The sequence below is a fragment of the Brachyhypopomus gauderio genome, chromosome 3 (genome assembly GCF_052324685.1).
Source record: "Brachyhypopomus gauderio isolate BG-103 chromosome 3, BGAUD_0.2, whole genome shotgun sequence".
NCBI classification, from domain to species: Eukaryota; Metazoa; Chordata; class Actinopteri; order Gymnotiformes; family Hypopomidae; genus Brachyhypopomus; species Brachyhypopomus gauderio.
The window spans coordinates 1,105,756-1,131,633 of record NC_135213.1 but is presented as its reverse complement, the minus strand read 5'-3'; the positions used below and the strand labels follow the sequence as shown (position 1 = coordinate 1,131,633).

The following is a 25,878-nucleotide window of genomic DNA, read 5'->3' as shown; positions in this document are numbered from 1 at the left end:
GTACGCAGTTCATCACCAGTCGCATCTCTTCATCTGCTGCTGTTGCTGTCCTGAAGGCATTTAGCCTCTCAGTTGAGATTGGCAGGCAAGATAACAACACATGAACTTGTAATTCCTCTTCCAATAGTGGTTCGGTGTGCTCTTTGAGATAGGCACGGCTCAGTGTATCTGCAATATACAACTCTTTGCCAGGTTTGTATTTCACTTTTAGGTCATAGGGTTGCAGTCTCATGAGCATTCTTTGTAATCGAGGAGGGGCTTTCTGTAGTGACTTTTTGAACACTGTCTCTAGAGTTTTATGGTCTGTTTCAACATGCACAGATTTCCCATAAATGTACTGGTTGAATTTCTCACATCCAAAGACGATAGCTAAAAGCTCTTTCTCAATCTGAGCGTATCTTTTCTGACACTCAGTGAGAAACCTCGATCCAAATGCTACAGGCTGTCCTCCTTGCAGTATCACGGCCCCTAATCCTTCAGAACTTGCGTCTACTGACAGCGTGACGTCTTTACTGACATCAAAGTATCTCAATACTGGAGTGTTACTCACCAGTGACTTGAGTTTTCCGAAGCTCTCTTGCTACTCAAAGTCCCAATGCCATGCTGTGTCACTTTCCAGCAGTTTTCTCACCGGTGCACTCACTTCTGCCAGATTCGGTATGAATTTCGCCAGATATTGCAGCATTCCCAGGAACCTCATCAGAGCTGCTTTATCTTCTGGTTCGGGCATGTACTGTATCGCTCTGACCTTTTCTGGGTCAGGTTTCAATCCGTCCGCTGACAAGACATGTCCAACATAGCTGACTTCAGTCATCCTGATCTTGCACTTAGCTCGATTCAGTTTCAGGTTGATGCTCCTGATTCTGTCTAAAAGCTGTCTCAGTCGTTTGTCATGCTGCTCCATATTTTCTCCCCAAACAAGAATGTCATCAACAATGTTCACGACTCCCTCCAGGTCTTCTAGACGCTGTGCGATGCACTTTTGAAACACCTCCGGAGCAGATGAGATACCAAAAGGTAGTCTGAGGAAACGATACCTTCCAAACGGAGTGTTGAAAGTACACAGTTTGGAGCTTTTGTCATCGAGTTGCACTTGCCAGAAGCCATGGTTGGCATCAAGTACAGAGAACACTTTGGCATTAGGCATTTCCACGACTATCTCTTCAACTGTGCGTAGTGGATAATGTTCTCGGCGTATCGCTTTGTTCAAGTCTTGTGGGTCAATACAAATCCTTAATTTGTTTGGTTTGTCTACAGTCACCATGCTATTTACCCAGTCAGTGGGCTCTGTTTGTCTCACAATGACTCCAATGTTTTCCATCCTGTTTAGTTCTTCTTTGACTCTGTTTTTCAATGCTACAGGTACTTTGCGTGGTGGATGAATGACTGGTGGAACATCTTTGTACAGCTGGATATGGTGCAATCCTGGAACACATCCTAAGCCTGTGAATAAATCTTCATATTCACCTAAGATGTCGTCCTCATTTCCTATTTTGAACACTCTTTTGATCAGCCCAAGCTCTGTGCATGCATCTCTGCCAATAATTGCTGGTGAATTACCCTCAACAACTTGGAATTCCAGCTTATATTCTTTGTCTTTGTGGTAACACTTGAGCTTTGCCTTGCCTTTTGGCTCCATCGTGTGGCCAGAATAGGTAACAAGCTTGCACTTGGATTTCAGCAGTGCTTTCTTGTTTGCTACTTTCTCATATTCTTTATATGGCAATACATTGCACTCTGCTCCTGTGTCTAGCTTAAATGTCAATGCATGGTTATTTATTTTCAGTGCTTGTGTCCATTCCTGATTTTCCTTTTCCTTTGCAGAAACTTCATCCATTCGTTTGATTGGCACATTTTCTTTCATTTCAATGCACCCTAGGAACATTTCAGCATTTTCTTCCTGTTCCAATTCATGAACTTTTCTCTCTGTTTTCTTTGTGTTGCCCTTTTGTTTTGGTGTTTTGCACATACAGCCGAAGTGATTCTTTCTTGAGCATTTGTTGCACACTTTTCCGTATGCAGGACATTTCCTTGGCTCGTGTGTGTATCCACATCTGGTGCATTCATCATTGCCTTTCCTAGCACTTTTTACATGCATGCCATCTTGCTTAGCTCTGGGCTTTGTTTTTGTTATTTTGTTCACTGCGATGTCTGATTCCTCTTGCAGAGCTTTCATGTGACTTTGAGTAACTTCGTTAGCTCGACAAATGTCTAATGCTCTTTTCACATCCAAGTCCTCTTCTCGTAAGAGTCTTGCCCTCACTATGTCATTGTTAACTCCACACACTATGCGGTCTTTTATCAGTTCATCAGTCAAAGCTCCAAATCCACAATCTTTAGCCTTATTTTTCAAATCAGTCACGTATGCGTCAATGGTTTCGTTTTGTCCTTGCGCTCTCGTGAAGAAGATATGTCTCAGGTAAGTTACATTCTTTCTTGGTTCACAGTATTTTTTAAAGCTTTCTTTCAGCGCCTTCAAATCCAATTCTCCCTCACCAAATTCCATTGAGTTATATACCTTCAAGGCTTCATCTCCGGCCACATGTAGAAACGTTGCACACTTCCTTTCTTCACTCTTCTCCGCCAGCCCAGATGCGATGAGATAGAGATCGAACTTTTGAATCCATATTCTCCAATTTTCAGCGACGTTCCCCTCGAAGCTCAGACTATTTGGAGGTTTCAGTTGCTCCATAGTTTTACTTGTTCACTTCTGACACCATGTAATGTTTGGTGGTGTTTAAGGTAGTAATACACAGAGACTGATTTCACGAGACTGTTCTCTTTACTCCATGTGTCACGCACACTTCAACTCTTCTTCTTTTGTTCTAGGTTCGGTTACCTAACACGGGTGCCATCAAGTGGTAAGTAGCTGAACTACAACTATATACAATACATCACATTTGCAATAACCCTTTCTTGCTCCAGCAATCTTATTATCATTTTCTGTTGAGATCCCCCCGTGTAGGGCAGTCGTGGCCTGGCGGTTAAGGAACTGGTCTTGTGACCAGAGGGTCGCAGGTTCAATTCCCAGACCTGAGGCCTGATGACTGAGGTGCCCCTGAGCAAGGCCCTTAACCCTCAATTGCTCACTTGTATAAAAATGAGATAAAAATGTAAGTCGCTCTGGATAAGGGCGTATGCCATAAATGTAAATGTAAATGTGTAAGTGATTCTGTGCTTGGGCAAATTGAGCTCCTTTTTCTGTTTTTTTTTTCCATGAGAAAGAGAAGGCATTGACCACCTTGAATTATTTCAATGAAATTCAAATATTTTACAGTGCCCCATTTATGTATAAATTGGTCAGATCTCAAAATTCTGCCCCATAAACAAAGGATAACGTGCCGTTTTACTCAGACAGTGAAAGGGAAAGGAGAGTGCGTGAGCCATCACCAACAATCTCCAGGTGAGCTGGTCCACATGATATGGAAATTGTTGCTGCATAGTATACTGTTACATTTTACTGTAAGGTGTATTTGAGACACTGCTTAGACTTCTTCAAATAAATATAGAAATTTATTTTTGCTTAAATATGAATAATCGAGGAAACTTGTAAAAAGTGTGATGAGATGGGGACAGAATTTTTATATTTTGTGAACAATGTATTGCTAAATTCCAAAATTAAACATATTAACCTAAAAATCCTCACCCAGGCTAAAATGTTAGTGTGTGTTAACACAGTCTGATGGGGGTGAATGTGTGTTCTGAGTAAACAATTTAAAAAACCAATAAAAATAAAAACAATTGAGTGCCATGACCCATTTATTGCCACATTGTGTTTTGCTCACCTTAGTACAGCTCAGTCCATAGATTTTCATGGGAAAGTTTTTCTTTAAATAGTGCATAAAATGTTCTTGTACAAGTGCTTCCTGCAACGCAACCTCTCTAACACAGTCAAAAACTGTTTGATTTCTCTCGCAAACATCTGCCATTCATCACCTGTCTTACTTTAATGCCTTTCCTTTGATAATGCCCACCTAAAGTAGTTACCATATCTCCTATTAAGTAGGCTATTTATGTTTATAACATTATATGGTAATTTATTCCTAATATGAACTGTTTCACAAGAAACCTCAAATGCAAGACATTGATCGCATGAGATTTTGTCTGTATCAGTTTGTAAATGGCAGCCTGTGCCCTTTTGTAGTGTGTACATACTATTTCTCATTCTAAATTCAGAATACGTACGTCTGCCATATGTTGCCACCCCTCAAAAATTCCTGCCCCCCTCTCACCACCCCAGAAATATTTTTCTAGATCCGCCCCTGGATGGTGTTAAAGGTCGAGCTGAAGTCTATGAAAAGCATTCTGGCACACATGTCCTTTACTGTCCTTTACACTTCTCAGAGCTGCTTTCTCTAGCAGTACTGATAATCCAAATATACTGTTTGTGACAAATCAGAATTAGCAGCTATTAACTCAATGCATCATTCATCATCCATTAGCATACATGAACATGAACAATGTTTACACAGACTTACTCACTGTTACGTGCATAGATCGCACAATGTGTTTTGCTTTTTGTCGTCTGACATCCGTAGGTGGACTTGTTGCTGCCACTCGTCATCTGGACGTGGACAATTAATATCGGGGTATTCCGCAAATCGGGTTTCGAAATGGCTTCACCAGCCCACCAATGGGACGCTTTAGGAGGCGGGCATTCTTGAATAAAAGATGGATACAAGCAAGGACAAGAGAGATACACACCTGACCGACGTTTGGCAGAAATTTATCTGTGTAAAATAAAATGGAGTGGAGGGATGTATTGAGCATATAGGAAACTAGTCTATGTATGCTATACGTTTCATGTGATGTATGTTGGTGGTTGTCATGTCTCCTAAAGCTGTGTTTGTGACATGTTCACCATTTGTGTGGGAGGCTACGTGGGGGTAGTTTAGTTTCTTTTTGTTTGTAATTATTTCTGTTGTATAGGTGTTAGGAAAGGGGGTGGGCGTCACCTTTGTATGTTTGTTAGGTTTAGTAGATCTCACTCTGAATATCAGTAAGTTTCTGCCATCAGTTTGACTGTGTTCAGTTTATCGTATACCACCCCACACAAAGAAACAATCCTGTGCACCCGTAGAGAGCGGGGACGTAACACTCACTTGTATCTCATACCTATCCTTATTCACTCAGTATCTCTTACTCTATCCTCACTTACTATCCCTCACTCTAATCATCACTATTTCTCACTCTTATCCTCTCTTACTCACTATTTCTCATTCTTATCCACACTCTCTTATCCTCATTCATTATCTCTCACTTATCCTCACTTACTCACTATCTCAATCTTATCCTCTCTTACTAATTCACAGGTAGGGTGAATCACTATAAATAACTGAAGGAGGTATGACCGACCAAGATAAGTGAACGAAACTTGCAAAGAAGATGTGTCTGCATTTTCAATGCTCTGTTTAACCACACACCACACAAACACAACCACAATATACAAATACAAAGTTAAAAGATAAAACTACTCAAAAAAGTAACTTGACTGTCTACAATGAACATCAGGCTTTTATTTTGTTTGTACTGCACACAAACCTCTGAATACACTGTAGTTCACTGTACAGAATAAAGATCAGCACACAGAGTCTGAGAACTTACATATTCACAATCATGAATATACAATACATATAATCAGTGTTGGGAACGTTACTTTAAAAAAGTAATTAGTTACAGTTACTCACTACTTGTTCGAAAAAGTAATTGAGTTAGTAACTGAATTGCTCTATAATAAAAGTAACTCATTACCAGGGAAAGTAACTATTTACGTTACACTTAAAAAAAAGTTATATGCCAATGAATAAGGATTTTTTTTTGAAAAAGCAGTTTTTACAGTCAGTTGAAATGAGTAGATCAGAAAGGTGTTTAACTTTTGATATTTATTGCACATCCACAGACCAGTGCAGGATAAAATCCTTTAAAATCCCAAATCTTTGTAAAAAATAAAAGCAAAAGTAAACAGTTACAATATATAAAGTGCATTTGCAACTATCAAATTAAATTAAATTCTCTCAACCTGAGACAACTGGTTTGTTCACAACAGAAGTAAACTTAACAATAAAACCTCTATCCTTAATTAAATAAATCAAATACCCAGTCTGGTAGACATTCAGGAACTTCAAGTATTTTCTTAAATAATGTTTATATCGCCACCTTGTAAATGCTCATTTTTCTTCGGCTTACTCCTGAGTCGCCATTTCTGCCTCTTCTCTGTTTGTGTCGTGTGTGTCACTGGCATGCTTCGGCACACGTGTAACAACGCTGGCTCTGATTGGCTACCATAACGCTGTCTTAGCCAATCGCTTACTGACTTGTTAAGTTAAACAGGTGTTACACCGAGAACTGTGACCTATCGAGATCTGTTACTCCTCACTAGCCTGGGCAGCGGTCCGCTCGGATTACTGTTAGTATATCAATATATAGTAACGCACCGCTTTTAATGACCAGTAACATCAACGGCGTTGTAACGACAGGAAAAGTAATTAATTATATTATCCCATTACTGACAAAATGATGCCGTTACCTAACGCCGTTAAAAATAACATTAAAATAACATAAAATTAGCAACACTGCATATAATAACAATGTCTACAGTTTATAAACATGCTCACATGAATTCATGGGGTACACATATTTATTTTCAGTTTCTTATTTTATGCATTTGTTTAATTCTTATTAGTTTATGTTGCGGTACGGCGGGCCCCCTGTTGGTCGTCCCCGTATACAGCGGCAGTTGTCTTATGTTGTGTTCGTCCCTCAGGTGGGCGGGGCCTATGATCCTCACCACCTAATGGTCGTTTGTTCGTATATATATGTGTCTTGTCTTTGTGCCAGTTGACTGCTGGTCATTATATCCTTGATTTGGATTGTGTCACAGGTTTTTGGTTTGTGCATTTTACGTATTAAATCCTCCCTTTTCCCTGAGACTTGGCGCGATCGCTTCCATTTTATTTTGCACTCCCTGCCTGTCACAGTTCAACTTTTAATTGGCTTTAAAAACTGGTTCCAATTATAAAAAGTTGATGGTTGCTCCTGCTGCAGTCTGATAGGTAAGTATGGTTTCCTGTTCATGAAGTGTGTCTACATTTAGGCTGTTGACATGACAGCCCCTGTGATATTGTCACAGTCTGCATGTGAGACAGACATCATGACAATGAGATATAGACTGACTAAATGAAAGATACTCTAACATACTTAAAAGATAATCTAAAAAAACTATTCTAGCATGCTCAAAAACAACATAAGAAACAAGTGTACAAAGGCTCTGAGCTGTGTGTGTGAGGGAGAGAGAGAAGGCGAGAGATTGAACATAGAAAAACAAAACTATACTGTTCAGAAAATTTTACTAAACTATTATCTGTAACAATATATACTGTAGGTCTCTAATTGAATTATTTTATAATTTAACTGTTGTGTGTGTATGTGTTTGTGAAAGAAGAAAAAGCTTGAGAGAAAGCTAGTGTCTAACATGTTTCAACTAGGGGTGGGACGAGATTTTAAAAATTAATCAAATTAATCGGAAGCTTTGTAATTAATTAATCGAAATTAATCACATTTTAATCGCATTTCAGTTTTTTAACCTGAGAAATATTAATTTAAGTTTGAATAATGAATGACTCAATGAACAATCATAAACTTCAACATCTTGTTTATTTTTCCACCAATCTACTACACAGACCAATAGATGAGTGCATAAAACAGTTCAGAACACTGGAAATTCTGACCAAAAATGTTGTTTAATTTTGGGAGTTTTGCTCAGGATATTGGAAGAATTGAAGTAAATCAGAAGATGTTTTTTAATACCATTTTAGATGGTATATTTTTCTTTAATTTTCCAGGCCTCTGCCACAGAAATCTCCATAGTGCCTAGAAGTGGTCTTCTGCATGGTCAAAGCAAATGACTGGATCTTCATCATCTATAGATTCATCATCTATAATATGAGCTGTCACACCAAGATAATTCTTGTTGCTAACAGAGGTCCAGTGATCCCCAGTCAGAGCCACATTTGTGGCGCTCTTCACAATAACCTGTTTTACTTCCTTTTCCTCATCATACAGCTGCTGGATTTTCTTCGACATTGTCTTTCTGGACGGTAGTTCATAACTTGCACCAGTTGACGCAATGTGCAGCGCTTCTTGTAAGACTTTATCTTCGACCACAGAGAGCGAACAACACTGCAAATAATGTGACGCGTCATGTATAAACGCGTGCGGAGTCGCGCGCTACAGCCACTCGCGAAAGTTTAATCCAGTCTTAATGGTCCAACGAAGGTAATTTAAAAACCAGGACATTTCCTCACTTAAAAAAAACCCGGGACGCCCTGGACAGGATGTGAAATACGGACATGTCCCGGGAAATACGAACGTTTGGTCACCCTATTGCACTAGGAATACATTTATCAGCTAAGTTATCATTACTGACCTGCGCGTTAGCCCCAACATGTTTTGCGTTGAGGTGGTAACGAAGGGTGGAAGTGCTCCTGTGATAAGCGAACTCCTTCCTACATAAAGTGCAAATAACACTATTTGTGTTTGTACTTCCATCTGGAAGTTTCTTATATTTAAATTTCCCATCCACCAGCGTAGCCTCTTCAGTCATCTCCATCATGCTCATCTTATTGTGCGTCCATATAATCTGTATGTCTGGAACTCGAGAAACATTCCACGGTGCAAAAGTGTCTCATGCGTTAAAATGCGTTAATTTTTTTAGTGCGTTAAATTTCCTGTAATTAATTAATCGAAATTAACGCGTTAAAGTCCCACCACTAGTTTCATCCAGTTATGTGTGTAGAGGAGTGTGTTTCCCTGGAGACTCAGGGTTCATCCAGGGCACAGAAAGCTATTGTAACTCACACACACACATTGATGAATCATAACCAACCCAAAACCCTGTACAGAGGGGCTCGGTGAATGTGGAGTGGAATGTGTGTAAGTGTGTAAGTGTGTGTAATGAAACACTGTAGAAGGACAGAGTGCCGGCCGGCCAGTCCAGATACACCCCTACTCTGTTGGAACTGGAGGGAGGGTCAGGGATGGCAGTTTCCTTCTTATTGTGCCAGACAGTGTATTTGTTATTAGTGCAGTACAGACTCCAGGACTTTACATTGTATCCAAACCTACAGTCAACGCTGCCTCCTTTTCTCCTGATTCCCTTATATGTCACTGCTATGGCAGCCCACCCACTCCATTCAGCCTCCCAGTAACAGCGTCCAGTCAGACTTTCTCTACACATCACCTGAGACCAGTAGTCAAATCTGTCTGGATGATCAGGATACGACTGCGGATCCTTTACCATTGTCACCTTCCTGTTCCCCTCAGACAGAGAAAGACGCATATGTGTTGTGTTTGGGTCCAGTGTGAGCTCACACGCATCTGCACACATGTGGAGACATTAGAGGAGAGGAGAGACATACTGTCTTGTTTGTATGCTTGTACCGTATTTTCTGGACTATAGAGCGCACCTCAATATAAGCCGCACCTACCAAGTTTTTTTTTTAATAGCTCCATATATCTACTGAACTGAATACAGTGAGTCCCCACTTAACGATGGGTCTGGTTAACGACGGACCGGAGTTACGACCGACATTTTAAATTTTGCGCAGAGGAGCATTGGCAGCACAGTAGAGTGTTGTGGAGTATTGTGGAGTGTTGTGTACAATAAGCTGAGGCAGCGCAGCCTCCACCGCAGCCCATCTCTGCAACCCGATCGCTCTTTTTCACACTGTACACACGCACGAGAACATTGTTAGTTTTTTTCTATACTGTATTTACGATTAAAGTGTATCTAAATCTAGGGTCACACTTAATGACAAACTGCTTTACGACAGATTTTTCAGTCTCTAAACCCCATTGTTAAGCGGGGACTCACTGTGTATTTAACTGAACTGATCAGTTTCTGAATGGTGTCTATAGCATTTCATGTGTGACAGCTTTGGCTTTCAGCCGGTGTTGTGTCGATTTCTGACTCCCCTTGTTTATCTGTGCATAAAGACGCTACAGATTATATTGTCAATTTATGTTTCTATGCATAAATAAGAGCTAGACTTTAATTATCCATCACAGCAAATGGCATGGCATTATATATGTCCAAAGCCACACTGGCTCAAGGGTGTTAATTATTTATTTATTATGGGGCTATTATAATAAATTAGTTATTTATTATGGGGCAGTCATGGCCTGGTGGTAGGGAACTGGTCTTGTGACTGGAGGGTCGTGGGTTCGATTCCCAGACCTGAGGCCATGACTGAGGTGCCCTTGAGCAAGGCACCTAACCCCAACTGCTCCCCGGGCGCTGGGCTAAGGCTGCCCACCGCTCTGGGCATGTGTGATCCACAGCCCCCTAGTAATCACTAGTGTGTGTGTGTGTTTGTGTGTGTGTGTGTGTGTGTGTGTTCTAACTGCACAGATGGGTAAAAAGCGGAGGACAAATTTAAATTGTGGTGAAAAATCACAATTGACAAAATATGGCACATATATATTTACATTTATTTTAAATAAAATACACAAAGGCTATACCAAAGTTCACCTCTGACCACGACTTTGCAGTATTACAGCAGTATTATGTCTAAATATCTAGTTAGGACAAAACTAGAGTGCTCAATGAACTAAGCTATAGTCACTGTAACCCCCTAATATCATCTGTAGCGTCTTTATGCGTGTGCAAACGAGGGGACTCGGAATTTGGCACAACACATGTTGGTTTGAAAAAATGTCTCTGTCGTGCCTGCTGCTTGCATTTCCTAAATGAAATTGAGCACTTTATTCTTTGATTTACAACTTTGACCTACCACCCGATTCACTTTCTGCTCCGCCCCCTGACGGGTGAAGAAAAATCTACAGAAAAGCCGCACCTCAGTATAAGCTGCATGGTTCAAATTGCGGTGACAAAAGGTAGCGGCTTATAGTCCGGAAAATACGGTACTGTATTTATGTGTTTGTGTATGAGTACACATCACATTTGCAACTTACATTTTCTTAGTCCTGGTTTGATTCTGATCTTTTCTGCATGCTCCAATCTAAGGAAACACACACACACAGACACAGTTTAGTGAATTTTAAAATTATGCAAAACATTTTTGTGTTCATTTTCTCTTTTCTGTCAGTCTGTCCCTTGCTAACAGGCCTTGATTCGCATGGCAACAGTGAACAGCAAAGTGCACATGAATTTTCACTGTACACATCTCGGTCCTTATGACAGTTTTATCAGATGAGATCCTACTTGGGTAGAATGAAAAACGCCCTTTGCAGATACGGTTTGAAAAACTGATATAGACATTCTCTAGCTACTCTATACGTTTAATGAATTCATTAAGCTACTATAATTTGCACCCATTGCTGATACACAACTCATGTTTCTGGCTAAAAACCTGCAGATTGTCATTCACAAGAGTGGTTATACAGTGCAAAGGTTTTGATATCATCTTCAGACATAGCGCCATCAGGGTTCATAAACAGCATTATAAAAGCATCATAAATACCCTTACAGGTCCTTCTAAAAAAATTTGCATATTGTGATAAAGTTCATTATTTTATGTAATGTACTGATAAACATTAGACTTTCATATATTTTAGATTCATTACACACAACTGAAGTAGTTCAAGTCTTTTATTGGTTTAATATTGATATTAATATTAGCATATTTCATCCAACTAATAAAAAAAGTGTTTTTAATACAAAAAAAGTCAACCTTCAAATAATTATGTTGTTATGCACTCAATACTTGGTCGGGAATCCTTTTGCAGAAATGACTGCTTCAATGCGGCGTGGCATGGAGGCAATCAGCCAGTGGCACTGCTGAGGTGTTATGGAGGCCCAGGATGCTTCGATAGCAGCCTTAAGCTCATCCAAAGTGTTGGGTCTTGCATCTCTCAGCTTTCTCTTCACAATATCCCACAGATTCTCTATGGGGTTCAGGTCAGGAGAGTTGGCAGGCCAATTGAGCACAGTAATACCATGGTCAGTAAACCATTTACCAGTGGTTTTGGCACTGTGAGCAGGTGCCAGGTCGTGCTTAACGTGAGTTAAAACCTCACTCCAAGCGAACATCAAAAGTTGGCAACCCTGACCCTGCCAGATGGAACCACCAACACATTTGACAACCCCGACACAGCGCTGGACTTTGTGAACGCAAGTATTAAGAAATAACCACTCTTGTATAGATGCAGAATGTTCTCTAGTAGGTGCCTTACTGGGCTAGTTAGGTTGGCGGACCTTATTTGGACATTAATGTTATGAACCAAATGCTATTTTCTCGACTATCGGAGACTATTAGTCAGAGATGGCTAGCGAGCTTTTTTTTTGCGAGCTTTTTTTTTTTGCCATGCCAGTCACGAAGTATAAGCAGCTTTATGGGTGGTGCAGCAGATTGCTCATTACCACCAGCCGCGACAACTTTTGCTCAACAGCATTTGCAGTAAGTGACTGTTTGGTCCATGTGCGACCTTTTAAACCGTATGTACTTCCTGACAACAGACACGGCTCCTTTCTTTGGCAAAAGTTCCTTTGGGGCATCATCTTTTACTTCAATGTTTGGGAGAATTTGTGGTTCCGAACGTCCCTCGTTTTCAGCAAGATAGATTTGTGCTCTGTTGCATGTGTGCTTAGCTGCGCAGCAATAAAAAGTTTCCCTTGAGAAACAACCATGCTGCGTTCCAGATATATATATATATATATATATATATATATATATATATATATATATATATATATATATATATATATATATATATATATATATATATATAATGTGTGTGTGACACACACACACACACATAAAAATTACCACTGTAATCATGTAAGAGGTACATTTACAAAGTTACAATTTCTGTATAATATAATGGTTCACATATGGTGTTAGCATGTAGGATTATGGGTGTACTAGGGTTCTGGTTTGACCAGTTAAAATGATTTATATGCATTCTCATTCTCATGTATCCTGGATTACACCTAAGATCACTGACTTTCAGTTAATGTTAATGATATGAGTAGGTTTATAATTACAGACTATATTTGAGAGTGTAGTAGCAGATCAGAGCAGAAGAACAGATGATTTCAACATACCTGAGTGTTTCCAGTCTGCAGTGGGGATCCCCCAGTCTAGCAGAGAGCAGCTTCACTCCCGAGTCTCCTGGGTGGTTGTACGTCAGATCTAGTTCTTTCAGATGTGAGGGGTTTGAACTCAGAGCTGAAGCCAGAGAAGAACAGCCTTCCTCTGTGACCAAACAACCAGACAACCTGGAGAAAGGAGGGAAGCAGCCTGCCATGGGGCGCTAAAGAAGCCAGTAACTGCAATTTATCATAAACTACTGAAATGGTAAGGTCTCGTATCCATCCTCACCTAAGATTCTACACCAAGTCTTCCCAAAAATAATATACCTAATCACCATAGAAACATATATACGTCATTTACTTTCCTGTTCTGTATGGTAACATTGTAGTCATCACCCATTCCTTGCTGACACTCTGTCACTCATGTATCACAGCTTAAATTCAGATTTTAAATTTTTGTTTTTAACTCTTGGATGTCTCCTGACCTGGAAACTAGGGCTAGAGTTTTATCTACCATAGCACTTAGCTACTTGGCAAAGCATCAGTATTGTTGATCTGTTATCTTTCATGCTTGGCTCCGCCCTCCTCCTGTCTGCCACACCTTCTTTGTATTAATCCTGCCTTTATTTGCCTTCTCACCTGTTTCTTGTTTGTTTCGTTATTGTTCTGGTATTTAGTTCCTGGATTTCTGTGTTCTCATTGTGGGTTATTGTGTGTGTTTGTGACCTGGTGGTTTAGTTCTTGTTACTTTTATTGTTAGCCCTAGTTTCGTGTGTAAAAGCCTTGTAAGTATTTGCATTTGGTTAGTTTAGTCTCCTTGTCTGTTGTATGTTTTAGCTTTAGTTACTCCTAGTAGTGCATTCCCTGTGCATTCTTAGTTTATTCCTGGTGTTTGCTTTGTGATCCGTTACGTTGTCTAACTCTGTCTGTCTTAGGGTTTTTGTCTTCTTAGTCTAACCTTCTGCGATGGTTTTCCCCTGTGTATAAGTATTAGTGGTCTGGTGTTTTTGGTCGTTGTGGTTTTGTATATCTTGTTTACTTTAGTCTCTGCTGTGTTTCTCTGTACCTTGTATTATTTCAGAATTCTTATTTACATAAACGTATTTTCCTTTCATAGTCGCTGTGGTTCGTTGTATTCATTCGTTAGTGTTTCATGCCTCGTAAGTCGCGCACTCTCCGTGTGGGCACGGTTTCTTTAAAGGAGACTAGCTCCGCTAAGGTAGCATTCCACTCTTTACCGCAAATGTGTCCGACCCCAACTCCCACCGCGTTACATTATCAGTCTCTGAACATTAAATACACATTATCTTGGATAAGTGTCCCGTTTCAGCCCTGGGCCCTCCCCCTGTGTAGGTGTAGTCTATGTCTGATTATGTCCATATGTGTCATTTCCTTGGGTGTGGTCCTGTTTGCGTGTGTTCATTCGTCTCAGCTGTGGCTCGTCTCGTCATCACTTTGGTCTTGTTTAATTTACCGATATAATGTGCGATCACACATTATATTGGTCTGCACCTTTGTGGGTTTGATGTTTGTTGTGTACCATCAGTGCTACCAAACTTCCTTGTGTGTTATATGAACACTGGTCTCTGCATCTTGCCTTCCTCTTGCGTTACAATAAGCTTGTTTGTGTCTCCTTTATAGTTACGTTTCTGTTCCAGTTGTGTTGGAAATCTGCTCACTCATGGCCGCACTTCACTGTTTCCATTCATAGAATACATTTACAGAAACTCACTTGAGAATCTCCAGTTTACAATGTGAACTTTTCAGTCCAACAGAGAGATGCGCAATTCCTGAATCCTGCAGCTCATTATTATTTAATTCCATCTCTCTCAGCGAGGTGTCTTCTGTTTGTAGAACTGATGTGAGAAATTTGCAAGACTCCTCAGTGAGACCACAGCCAGATAGTCTGCAAAGGAGTAAATACAGTATAAAGTGCAGTTCAATCCAAGGGTGCTGGATTACAAGATCTGGATGGCTGATAAAATGTATAACTATATTGGAAAAGAGGATGGAATTAAAGGCATGATCGTATTTAAACATTAGAGCAACCTGAATAGGGCTCTTTATAATGAACTACTGACATGGTGAGGTCTCATATCCACCCCTCACCTGTGTTACCACAGCACTAAAAGCTTAATCACCATAGCAATATGTACAGGTAATTTTCTTCTCTGCTTAGTAGTTATCGCTCATTCTACACTGACCAATAGTTTAACATTTTTACCTGCTGAGACGTTTTTGCCAACAAAAACCACAAACATTTAGTGCACGAGCGAACCCTGTCCAATGTCAGATCAGTATGATCATTAATTGTGTATATACACTAACACAGACCTTGCATAGGCTGGTCTTTGAAACTAAAAACAATATCAAAGAAATACCTGGCATTAAGTGAATTGTAAATAATATATAAATATGGTATGGCACAAAATAATATATTAATATTATATTAATGCTTCTTCATTGGAAGGTAACCAAATGTCACCTGACCAAAGTCACATACGACTGTATAAACACAAGAACAAATGTTTTGCATTGCAGGTTTAATTTTCTTAATGCTGTACTTCAGTGGCACATTGAATTATTTTTAAAGAGGACAATGACCTTTTTAAAATTGATCTACAATGTTGTCGCCTCATAATCAAGAATTAATTCAAAAAAAGCTTACCTGATAATCTTCAGTTTACAGTGTGAACTCTTCAATCCAGCACAGAGCTTCTCCACTCCTGAATCCTGCAGGTCATTGTTATTCATCTCCAGCTGTCTCAGTGAGGAGTTTTCTGTTTGTAGAACTGATGTGAGAAATTTGCAAGACTCATGAGTTACACGGCATCCAGACTGTCTGCAAAAGAATAAATACAATATAAAGTTTAGTCAGAGGATGCTCAATTGCAAGATCTAAATCGCTGCTAAAATATATGAAATTTATCTCTGTATCTCTGGATGGAAATAAATGCATGAGCAGATTAAAATGTAACCAATCATCCTGTATGGGGTGCTAGAGAGGCTACATTTATTTGTACATTTATGTAATTGTACATGTAAACATGTAAAACGTCTTGTTAGAAATGTTATCAGAACTATTATACAGAACTATTTAAGTATTACGTCTAGTAGGAGTTGAAAATCTGCTTATTCATCACAAATATAACTCTTTGTCTCCACATTGTGGTCATTTAATGAAATACAGTTAGTTTCACTAGAAAATAACATTTTGAAATATTAACATTTCTTTAAAAAGAGCAAAATGATTGTCAGCAGTGGTTAGTGTGATCAGCACTTTAATTTAACAAGCAGGCTGGGTCAGTGTCCCCATTCTTCCTCTGTCAGGTGCACTAGTATAGACTCAGCCATCTTCTACAATATTTAATGAGTGCTGAAATTTGCAATGGCCTGATAAAATGTATTTTGAGACTGAAACCTACTGAAGGAGATAAAAAGGAAGGGGAAAACCAAATGTTTAACTTACTACTAACTGTTGTTTACTCCCATGCGCAATTAAGGCCTTGGTTTGTGAATGAACAGTTGACTGGATAAAAGAACAATTAATAGAAGTACTTGGTACTGTGTTTAGAATAAAATAAAATATTTTTTTCAAAGATGACTCATTGAAACAATATAAAATTGTGAAATTGCCTTGCATTGATACGCAATGCGCAAGCTATGACAAACCCCTGGCACTGGTGTAGGAAACAGAACAGAGATAACGTAAATGTGAATATTCATGTCTGAATTGTAGTTTACCCCGGAGAGATTAAATTAATCGTGTGCATCCTGTGTCACAATGCCTTAATTCACAATAAAAAAAATCATTAAAAAAATTTAAAACATGAAACAATATAAAATTGTCAAAATGCCTTGAATTGCTTGCTTTTAAAAAAATAATAAACAAGGCAGTTTTAGATTTTTTTTTTCTTCATAGAAACTCACCTGAGAATCTCCAGTTTACAGTGTGGAGAAATCAATCCAGCACAGAGCTGCTCCACTCCTGAATCCTTCAGATCATTATAATTAACCTCCAACTCTCTCAGTGTGTTTTCTGTTTGTAAAACTGATGTGAGAGATTTGCAGGACTCTTCTGTGAGACCACAGCCAGATAGTCTGCAAAGTAGGAGTAAATACTATACAATGTAAAAAAAAGAGTCTTGTCAAACACACATAAAAAAATATGTGAACTGAGGATAAAACAAAACAAAAAATTAATGAAAGTAAATGCTTGAACAGATTAAAAAGTGTCAGATCAGCCTGTATGGGGTGCTAGACAGGCCTGTGCTTTATACTTAACCTTTCCATAATATTAAACCTAATCACCATAGTAACAAGGTCATTGATGTTCTTGTATTATATCTTACTACTCATCATTACCCATTCCAGTTTAAAGTGCTGTGATTACCCAGTAAGACATTGGAACACAGATAAAATAAAGTCACTGTGAACATTACTGAGTGCTGATACAGAAGCAGAAATGAGACAGTGTTCAATAGAGTTAACAATCAGACTATATCTACACCTGCCTAATCAAGGGACACACAACTAGAAAAACATTAGGAAACTAAGCTGCCATTTAGTCATACATACAAACCACTAAACTAATATCATAATCTTAGGGGTGCAAGGGTGAACCTTAAAGCAAGTCTAGATATCTGTCAATTGTTAAAGGAAAACTTGTACAGGAACATTTCAGAATGTGAAGTGAGACCATAAATACTGGGGTAAAAACAGTTCAGGAGTGTCAAATGAAAGATATTCACCCAAGAGAGAAAATATCAAGAGCAGGTTGTGGGGCAAAGAACAGCACTGATGAAGGGCATTATCAGTATAGGGAAGTCATACCTACCAGGTAAATTGAAATTTTGTCTCCAGTGTGGTCTATTGCCATGTATTGGCTGGCCACTGACGGTGTATGAGGTCCCAATTACAGAAGTACGGGCTGGAGAAAATCCTGAATAAGTCTATAAGGAAGTGGTAACCATGGTGTTTAGGTGGTACAGCATGATATGGGAGAAGAGAGCTAGAGATAATGCTGACAAACTTAGGAATTTAAACTGACAAGCTGAGGAATGTGCTAAGGTGAGTCCTGCAAAATCATATGATTTTGCTGAGATCGATGCAGTGATTAAAGAAGCATCACCAGTGACAGGAGGAAGTGGAGGAAGCAGGGAGGATGTGGGACATCAGAGTTAAGGGACATCACTGGATGATCGCAATCTGGATAAACAAATTTAATACGGTCACATCTCCAGAAAGAAGGTGAATGATGGCTGGTTTTATGAACAGAAAGACTTGGTGCACAGCAGCAGCATCATAACAAAAGCAAGACCAGTGGCTTCACTGGGAAAGTTTGGAGAAAAGGAAAACTACCCAGTAAGAGCTGTGGGCGGTGGATGAGAGTTTTTGCTTAGAGTAATTTACAATGCCATTTCAACTCCACAAAACCCTGGACAGTGGGTAGCTGAAGACTCAAAGTGTAAATGGTGTGTGGGCGTTAGTACATTGAAGTATATTTTGTCAGCATGCAACGTTAGTTTGTTGCAGGGTCAGTATACGTGGAGACACAATCAAGTGCTTAGCATGTTAGCATGTTTACAGTATTTGTCAGTAAGCATATACAGGTTAACAGGTTGTCAAGCAGTATTTATAGTAAGGCGATTAGGTTATTGAAAGAGGGACAATATGCTGAAGAGCAAGGGCAGGCCACAAATACTGGCAAACAGGGTGAAGGACAAAACTGAAAATTGCTTGTGGAAATAATTTAAAAACTACAACCACGATATCCATGCTGTAGCTAGACAAGGTGTTGTACTCTGAACATAAATGGATTAGGTATTTAATAGAAATAACAATTCCATTTGAGGATGTAGTGTATGAAGCTTTTGAAAAGAAGAAGCTGAAGTGTGCAGCTCGGGTGGCTGAGGTTGTGTCACGTATGGCTACGCCCCCTCTCCTAGCTGTCACTCCGGGTTCCCTTGTGTCTGTGTCCCGTGCCTGTTTATCCCGCCCTGCTCGTTGTCTCCGTGATTCCTCGGGTGCTACCACGCCCCGTGTCATTGTTATCACCTGTTCCTTGTTTCAGTTCTATGTATTTAAGTCCCGTCATTCCCCCAGTCGAGTCATCCGTGGTTTTGTTCTATCAGTCGGTTTGTGCTTTCACGTTCGTTGTTTTTCTAGCCCTGTATTTCCCGTCATCTGTTTGTTCCTGCCTGGTCCGTGAGTCTTCCCTGTTCTCGTCTCGTCATGCCTGTTTCTTGTTCTTGTTCGGACTGCTTGCACGTTATGACCCCTGCCTGTTCTATCGACTCTGGTTTTGGTATTCCCTGTATTAAATCTCGCTCATCTCTGCATTTGTGTCCGTCTCCTCGCTCCGTGGCGCGAGCCTCAATACATAACCACGGATCTTACCGGGACACAGCGAGAGAGCGAGACTCCGGTGAGTTCAGTCGCTGTAACGAGTTGTTGGCTGCTTCCGTGCAGTTTAACTCTCATGTGTTACAGCGCGAACGAGCCGGAGACAGGAATACCCCTGGCGCTGTGGGAACACGGAAGTCTCGTCGCTCTCAGAAGAAAGCGCAGTCAGTTTCAGTTTTGGCTGGCTTTCGCGACGAGACTCCTATTGAGCGCTGGGAGTCTGCCCCGCTTGGCGAACACCACAGGCGTGAGCAACCTGTGGTGCAAGCAGCGGGCAGACGGAATGAGCGCACAGATGAGCGTTGGCTTAACCCTCGGTTTGCTCTCGATGACCACTGCGAGCTCCCGACGCCTCGGAGGAGGCGGAGCCGTCGCAGAGAGAGCAACCGAGAGGCTTCTGTGTCTGTGTGTTCTTCCAGGCTCAACCCGGACCCCGTGGAAGAAGACCTCCCTCCGCTGATCCCGGAAGCCGCTCCCCGAAGGCCCCCCAAGAATTTTTTGGGGGGGAGTACTAGCCACTCACCCCAGGAGTGGCCGGCTCGGAACCCGGAGGACGTCAGCGTGGCGGACACGCCCCCCGATGACGTCAGTATGGTGGCTCCGCCCCCCGAGGACGTCGGCTTGGCGGACACGCCCCCCGATGACGTCAGTATAGTGGCTCCGCCCCCCGAGGACGTCGGCTTGGCGGTTCCGCCCCCCGAGGACGTCGGCTTGGCGGTTCCGCCCCCCGAGGACGTCGGCTTGGCGGTTCCGCCCCCCGAGGACGTCGGCTTGGCGGTTCCGCCCCCCGAGAACGTCGGCTTGGTGGCTCCGCCCCCCGAGTGCATCTCCTCACCTCGGATTCCTGTCCCCGCTGCCCGTAGGCAGTTCATACCTGTTCCTGTCCCCGCTGCCCGTCGGCAGTTCGTGCCTGTTCCTGTCCCCGCGACCCTGGAGGGGTCGTCCACGCCGGTTCCTGTCCCCGCGACCCTGGAGGGGTCGTCCACGCCGGTTCCTGTCCCCGCGACCCTGGAGGGGTCGTCCACGCCGGCTCCTGTTCCCGCTGCCCGCCAGCGGACCCTGCCTGTTCCCGCTGCCCGCCAGCGGACCCTGCCTGTTCCCGCTGCCCGCCAGCGGACCCTGCCTGTTCCCGCTGCCCGCCAGCGGACCCTGCCTGTTCCCGCTGCCTGCCGCCCGGCCGCGCCTGTGCCCGCTGCCTGCCGCCCGGCCGCGCCTGTGTCCCCAGAGACTGTGCTGCCCTCTATTGGGCCTGGACTCTTTGTGCCCCCTGCTCTGCCATGTGCCCCTGTCTCTTTGCCCATGTTCCCCTTGCTCCCATGTTCTGTCCCTGGTTTTGTGTTGGTCCCAGTCCCTGTGTGTGTGCCTGTTCGTGTCCTTGTGCCCGTCCCTGTGTCTGGTTCCAGTGGTGTCCTCTCTGTCCCGGTTCCCGTGTCTGTTCCCCAGATTGTGACCCACTTCGTTCCTGTCCCAGTCTCCGTCGTCCAGGCCGTGTTTGCCTCAATGTTTACCTCTGCCCTGTCCCCTGGCCCCGCTCCAGTGTCTGTCCCCGGTCCTGTCCTGTCCAGCCCTGCTCCTGTGCCTCGCCCTGGCCCTATCCGGTCTCCCTGTGTCCCGTGTCATGCCGTGTCCCAGGTCCCTCGTCCTATTTTGTCTGGTCCTGTCCCTCCGGTCTGTCCTGTGTCCGCTGTCCCTGTCCTGTCTGCCCTTGCGTGCCCCGGTGTGGCACGCTTTGAGGGGGGGTACTGTCACGTATGGCTACGCCCCCTCTCCTAGCTGTCACTCCGGGTTCCCTTGTGTCTGTGTCCCGTGCCTGTTTATCCCGCCCTGCTCGTTGTCTCCGTGATTCCTCGGGTGCTACCACGCCCCGTGTCATTGTTATCACCTGTTCCTTGTTTCAGTTCTATGTATTTAAGTCCCGTCATTCCCCCAGTCGAGTCATCCGTGGTTTTGTTCTATCAGTCGGTTTGTGCTTTCACGTTCGTTGTTTTTCTAGCCCTGTATTTCCCGTCATCTGTTTGTTCCTGCCTGGTCCGTGAGTCTTCCCTGTTCTCGTCTCGTCATGCCTGTTTCTTGTTCTTGTTCGGACTGCTTGCACGTTATGACCCCTGCCTGTTCTATCGACTCTGGTTTTGGTATTCCCTGTATTAAATCTCGCTCATCTCTGCATTTGTGTCCGTCTCCTCGCTCCGTGGCGCGAGCCTCGTTACAGGTTGTCATGCCTTCGTGTAAAGTAGTAGATCCAGATGAAACTGGTGGCATGGAGCAGGAAATTCCAATGTCTGCTTTAGTCACTGGGGAGGCCAGGATGAATCTGTTGTGTTGGGGAACATTTGCTGTTATTATAAATAAAAATCCAATTGGCAGCACTGAGCATCTACTAAGTGAGGCTTGGTAAAGCCTTAGTTGTTGGAAAGGCCATCATGGATTTTATGGGATTTGTTTACTGCTGTTCAAGTGGCATAGTGCTTAATGAGGTCCCACTTGGTTTAACAGTGAACTTGGGAGTTGGTGATGCTGGGATGTACCATATAATAAATATAAATATAAAATTGTATTAAGACTAATTAATAAAATAACTATGTACTGTATGTCTTGTCTTTGTACCAGTTGACCGCTGGTCATTATATCCTTGATTTGGATCTATAGCACGGGTTTTTGGTTTGTGCACTTTCAATTAAACCATCCTTTTTCCCCTGAGACTTGGCGTGATCGCTTCCTTTTTATTCGCTCACCCTGCCCGCCACAGAATGACCAGCCGCTTTCGGAAGCCGCCAGTCTCTTTTTCTTTCTCCTTCGTTCGTGGTCATGTCTCGTGGTAAGTGTTTGTCTGCGTGGTGTTTCGTGAAGAGTTCCGCCGTGCTTATGTGTTGTGTTTGTGGCACGGCGAGGACCAGGGCTGTCTTTCCTGGGAAAACTCTTTGTGTTTTTTGTCTGTTTGTTTGAAGAGCTCCGCCGTGCTTGTGTTGTGTGTGTAGCACGGCGAGGACCAGGGCAGTCTCCCTGGGAAAGCTCTTTATGTTGTGTAGTCTTAAGTGTGTACGAGTGAACGGACCAGAGGATCAGTGTGCGTTCCACGCATGCTCCTCCCCTTAAATGTGTGTTTGGGGGGGGACCGGCTGTGGGCTGAGGGCCCTGTGACCGGTTTTGTGTTGTTAACGGCCCAGTTGGTCCAGGGTCTCGCCCAGGGAGGTGAGCTAATTAATGTTTTGTGTTTTGTGTTTCAGCTCCTGGACTGCAGGGGGTGTGTCCCTGCCTTCCTGCCCCTTCATGTTTTGTGTGCAGCCACTGTGTGCCACACACCCAGTGGAGGGGAGTGCGGCTTGGTGGGGGGGTCTGTCACGGTGAGGCGGCCCCCTACAGGTCGCCTCCGTCCACAGCGGCAGTTGTTGTTGTTGTTTTGTTACGTTGTGTACATCCCTCAGGTGGGCGGAGCCCGTGATCCGTCTCACCTGAGGGTCGTTTGTTTGCCTATATATGTCTATATGTTTTTGGTTTGCGCACTTTTAATTAAACCATCCTTTTTCCCTGAGACTTGGCATGATCGCTTCCTTTTTATTCGCTCACCCTGCCCGTCACAAGAGAGAGGAATATGTTATGCAGTGAGGGATGTAGAGTGGATCCTGGATCAGCAGTCAGGTGTGGCCTGTCTCACAAAGCATGTTTAATATCACTAAACCTGTAACTTGTTTTTTTTAAATGTTTTACAAATGGTGTTTAATATTCTTTGTTAGTATAAGTATAGATACGCAAGCTATGACTAATCCCTAGCACTGATACATTATCTCCCCAGCATTGAGAGATGACATGTATCTCATACATACTGTATCACAATGTCTTGTTAATTCACTATAAAAGAAATGTTTTAAAAAAGGACTTGAGTAAACAATTGTGAAATTGCCTATCATTGCTGGTTTTTTATAAACAAGGCAGATTAAGATTTGTTTAATTGTTCTGCAGTGTTGCCACATCTTTCTCTTTCCATGCAAGAATACAGTCACAGAAAGCTCACCTAAGAATCTCAAGTTTACAGTGTGGAGACTTCAGTCCAGCACAGAGCTGCTCCACTCCTGAATCTTGCAGATCATTGTTATTAATCTCCAGCTCTGTCAGCGAGGAGTTTTCTGTTTGTAAAACTGATATAAGAGATTCACACGTCTCTTCAGTGAGACCACAGCCAGAAAATCTGTAAAGGAAAAGTAAATGGAGTTTAGCTGAGGAGGTTTTCTCAGACCTATTACAGAGCTTGCTGTAATAGTATTGACATTTCAATAATAAGTCAAAATATAGCCGCAAGCGGCGATTGGCGGGTTCACACACAAATAGGCATATTTTGGCCTCAATAGGCAAAAGGAAGCCCAAAAGGTCCTTTAGACCTAAAAGTGAAAAGAAGCTGTTTGGGTTTGGCCAGTGTGTGCTCTACAGATAGTGTGTGATGACATCTGCGTGTGTCAGAAAGGGAGACACAGAAATAGCACATCTGGCTAGGGCTGCATCTATGTGAACAATATAGGAAGGCCTGCATGTGTCTATACATGATTGGGCCTGTATATTACAGACAGAGAGAGATTGAGGGTGCCAGAGACTATGCTTTGTTAATTCACTCCTTGCACACCTTGCACGCCTAACATGACTGCCCGTGTATTCAAAGTATGAATGTAGTCTGCAAAGCCTGGCATTACATGACTGACATGACTGGCATGACTGAAATGACATCACTGGCATGATGAACAAAAGTAATATGACTGATATGACTGACATAACTGGAATGAGTGACATGACTGGCATGACTGTAATGACATGACTGATATGACTGACATGACTTATGTCTGACATGACTGGACTGACATGACTGATATGACTGGACTGAAATGACTGACATGACTGGACTGACATGACTGACATGACTGGACTGACATGACTGTTATGACTGGACAGATATGCATACAAACTATACATACATTTAGGTAGAAGTGTGTGTGTGTGGTAGTGTATGTACTCAAACTATGACAACATATACTAATACATACATACATAAGTATACATAGAAACTATACATACATATAGGTATAAAGGTGTGTGTGTCTGTGTGTTTGTGTGAGAGAGAGAGACAAAAAAGAAGCCAAATATCAGTTTGTATGAGCATGTGTTAGTCACTGAGATATGGGTGGGTATGGCTAGGGAAGTGTCATTGTGAATGCTATAGGAAGGCCTGCTTGCGCCTGTATGTGTGTGTGCCTGGTTAATAGACACAGAGAGATCTAGGTAGCCAGAGCAATGTTTACTTAGGGCACAGAGATGGGAGGGGGAATGTGGGTGAGAGTGTGAGAGAGACTGAGTGTGCGAGTTTCAGCTTGCGTGCGTGTGAGAAGGAGAAGGTGACAGAGGGACTTTACATGCATTTTTATGCATTGTAAATAATACTGCACTGTAGAGCCATACGATAACCGATTTAGATGAAATTTGACAAATTTGTTCAGGATGGGATTCTGAATGGGCTTGTGCATTTTGGTCAGAATTGGATAAAATATGAAAGAGCTTTAAGAATATGAATATTATATGTATCGATGCTGTCCATTAAAAAAATATTTAGCAGGTATAAGTGTCCTCAAATCCAAAATCTTTGGATTGTTTTTTGATTTCACACTCTGTAGAGTATTATAAGACTTTGCTTGACATGATAGTATGAAAATCCTAGGAGCAGTATGAAAAGTGATGATTTCAAACTATTATTAACTGTAAATAAACTGTGCATTTTTTAATAGGACATGTCATGCGAAAGTTGTTCGCACTACTGCAAGGAATCAAAAGAGTCCAATTGCATGTTCCCAAGTGGAATTATGTAGGGGATATACTTGCTTTTTTTGCAATAGCGCCCCCCAGTGGCCAATTGACACCCGGCTGGATTATGTCATGGGGGGCGTGCACTTGTCCACACCCAAGAGGTTTCGTGCAGATCGACCAATGGTAAGCCTGTCAAACGCGTGCCAATCACTGATTGGCCGATTACGTCAGCCATTTTGGAAGTATGGTATGTCTGCTTTAGGACCTGGTTTCCAGAGGCCCATAGATGATGTCTGTCAAGTTTCATGTGGATCGGCCAATCTGAGTGCATGAGGCAAATTTTTGCATGTTATAGCGCCCCCTAGCAGGTGAGGTATGGCAACCTCTGCGAGCTGCCCCAGACCCTCACAGGGAAGCTGTCTGTGAAGTGCCATCTCATTACATGCAAGTTTTCTTAAGTTAGAGCTCCATATGCGCAAAATTTACTATTGAATTTACGCCCCCTCATTTGATTGGCTTATACTGACTAGGTAGTGAAGAAATTAGCATTTTTGTTGGATACATTTTAAAGTTCAGACTCTTCTGAACGTTTTGATACCACATATGTGCATGTATGTGAAAAATCCAGGGACTAGTTCGCG

The 25,878-nt window shown here is 42.2% G+C and overlaps 1 protein-coding gene across 3 annotated transcripts in view; it reads right to left on the bottom strand.

Annotated features, from left to right (window-relative positions):
- Positions 1-5,496: 5,496 nt before the first annotated feature.
- The window catches only part of LOC143509902 (NACHT, LRR and PYD domains-containing protein 3-like), a 30,576-nt gene continuing 10,194 nt past the window's right edge, over positions 5,497-25,878 (bottom strand). For all 3 annotated transcript variants that reach the window (XM_076998767.1, XM_076998768.1, XM_076998766.1), the window contains exons 8-14: positions 23,466-23,639; positions 16,982-17,152; positions 15,720-15,893; positions 14,784-14,957; positions 13,064-13,237; positions 10,972-11,018; positions 5,497-9,375 (exon numbers count right to left, since the gene is read on the bottom strand). In XM_076998767.1, coding sequence (XP_076854882.1) covers positions 8,843-9,375; positions 10,972-11,018; positions 13,064-13,237; positions 14,784-14,957; positions 15,720-15,893; positions 16,982-17,152; positions 23,466-23,639 — 1,447 coding nt within the window. In that variant the 3' untranslated portion in view covers positions 5,497-8,842. The remainder of the gene's footprint in view (positions 9,376-10,971; positions 11,019-13,063; positions 13,238-14,783; positions 14,958-15,719; positions 15,894-16,981; positions 17,153-23,465; positions 23,640-25,878) is intronic.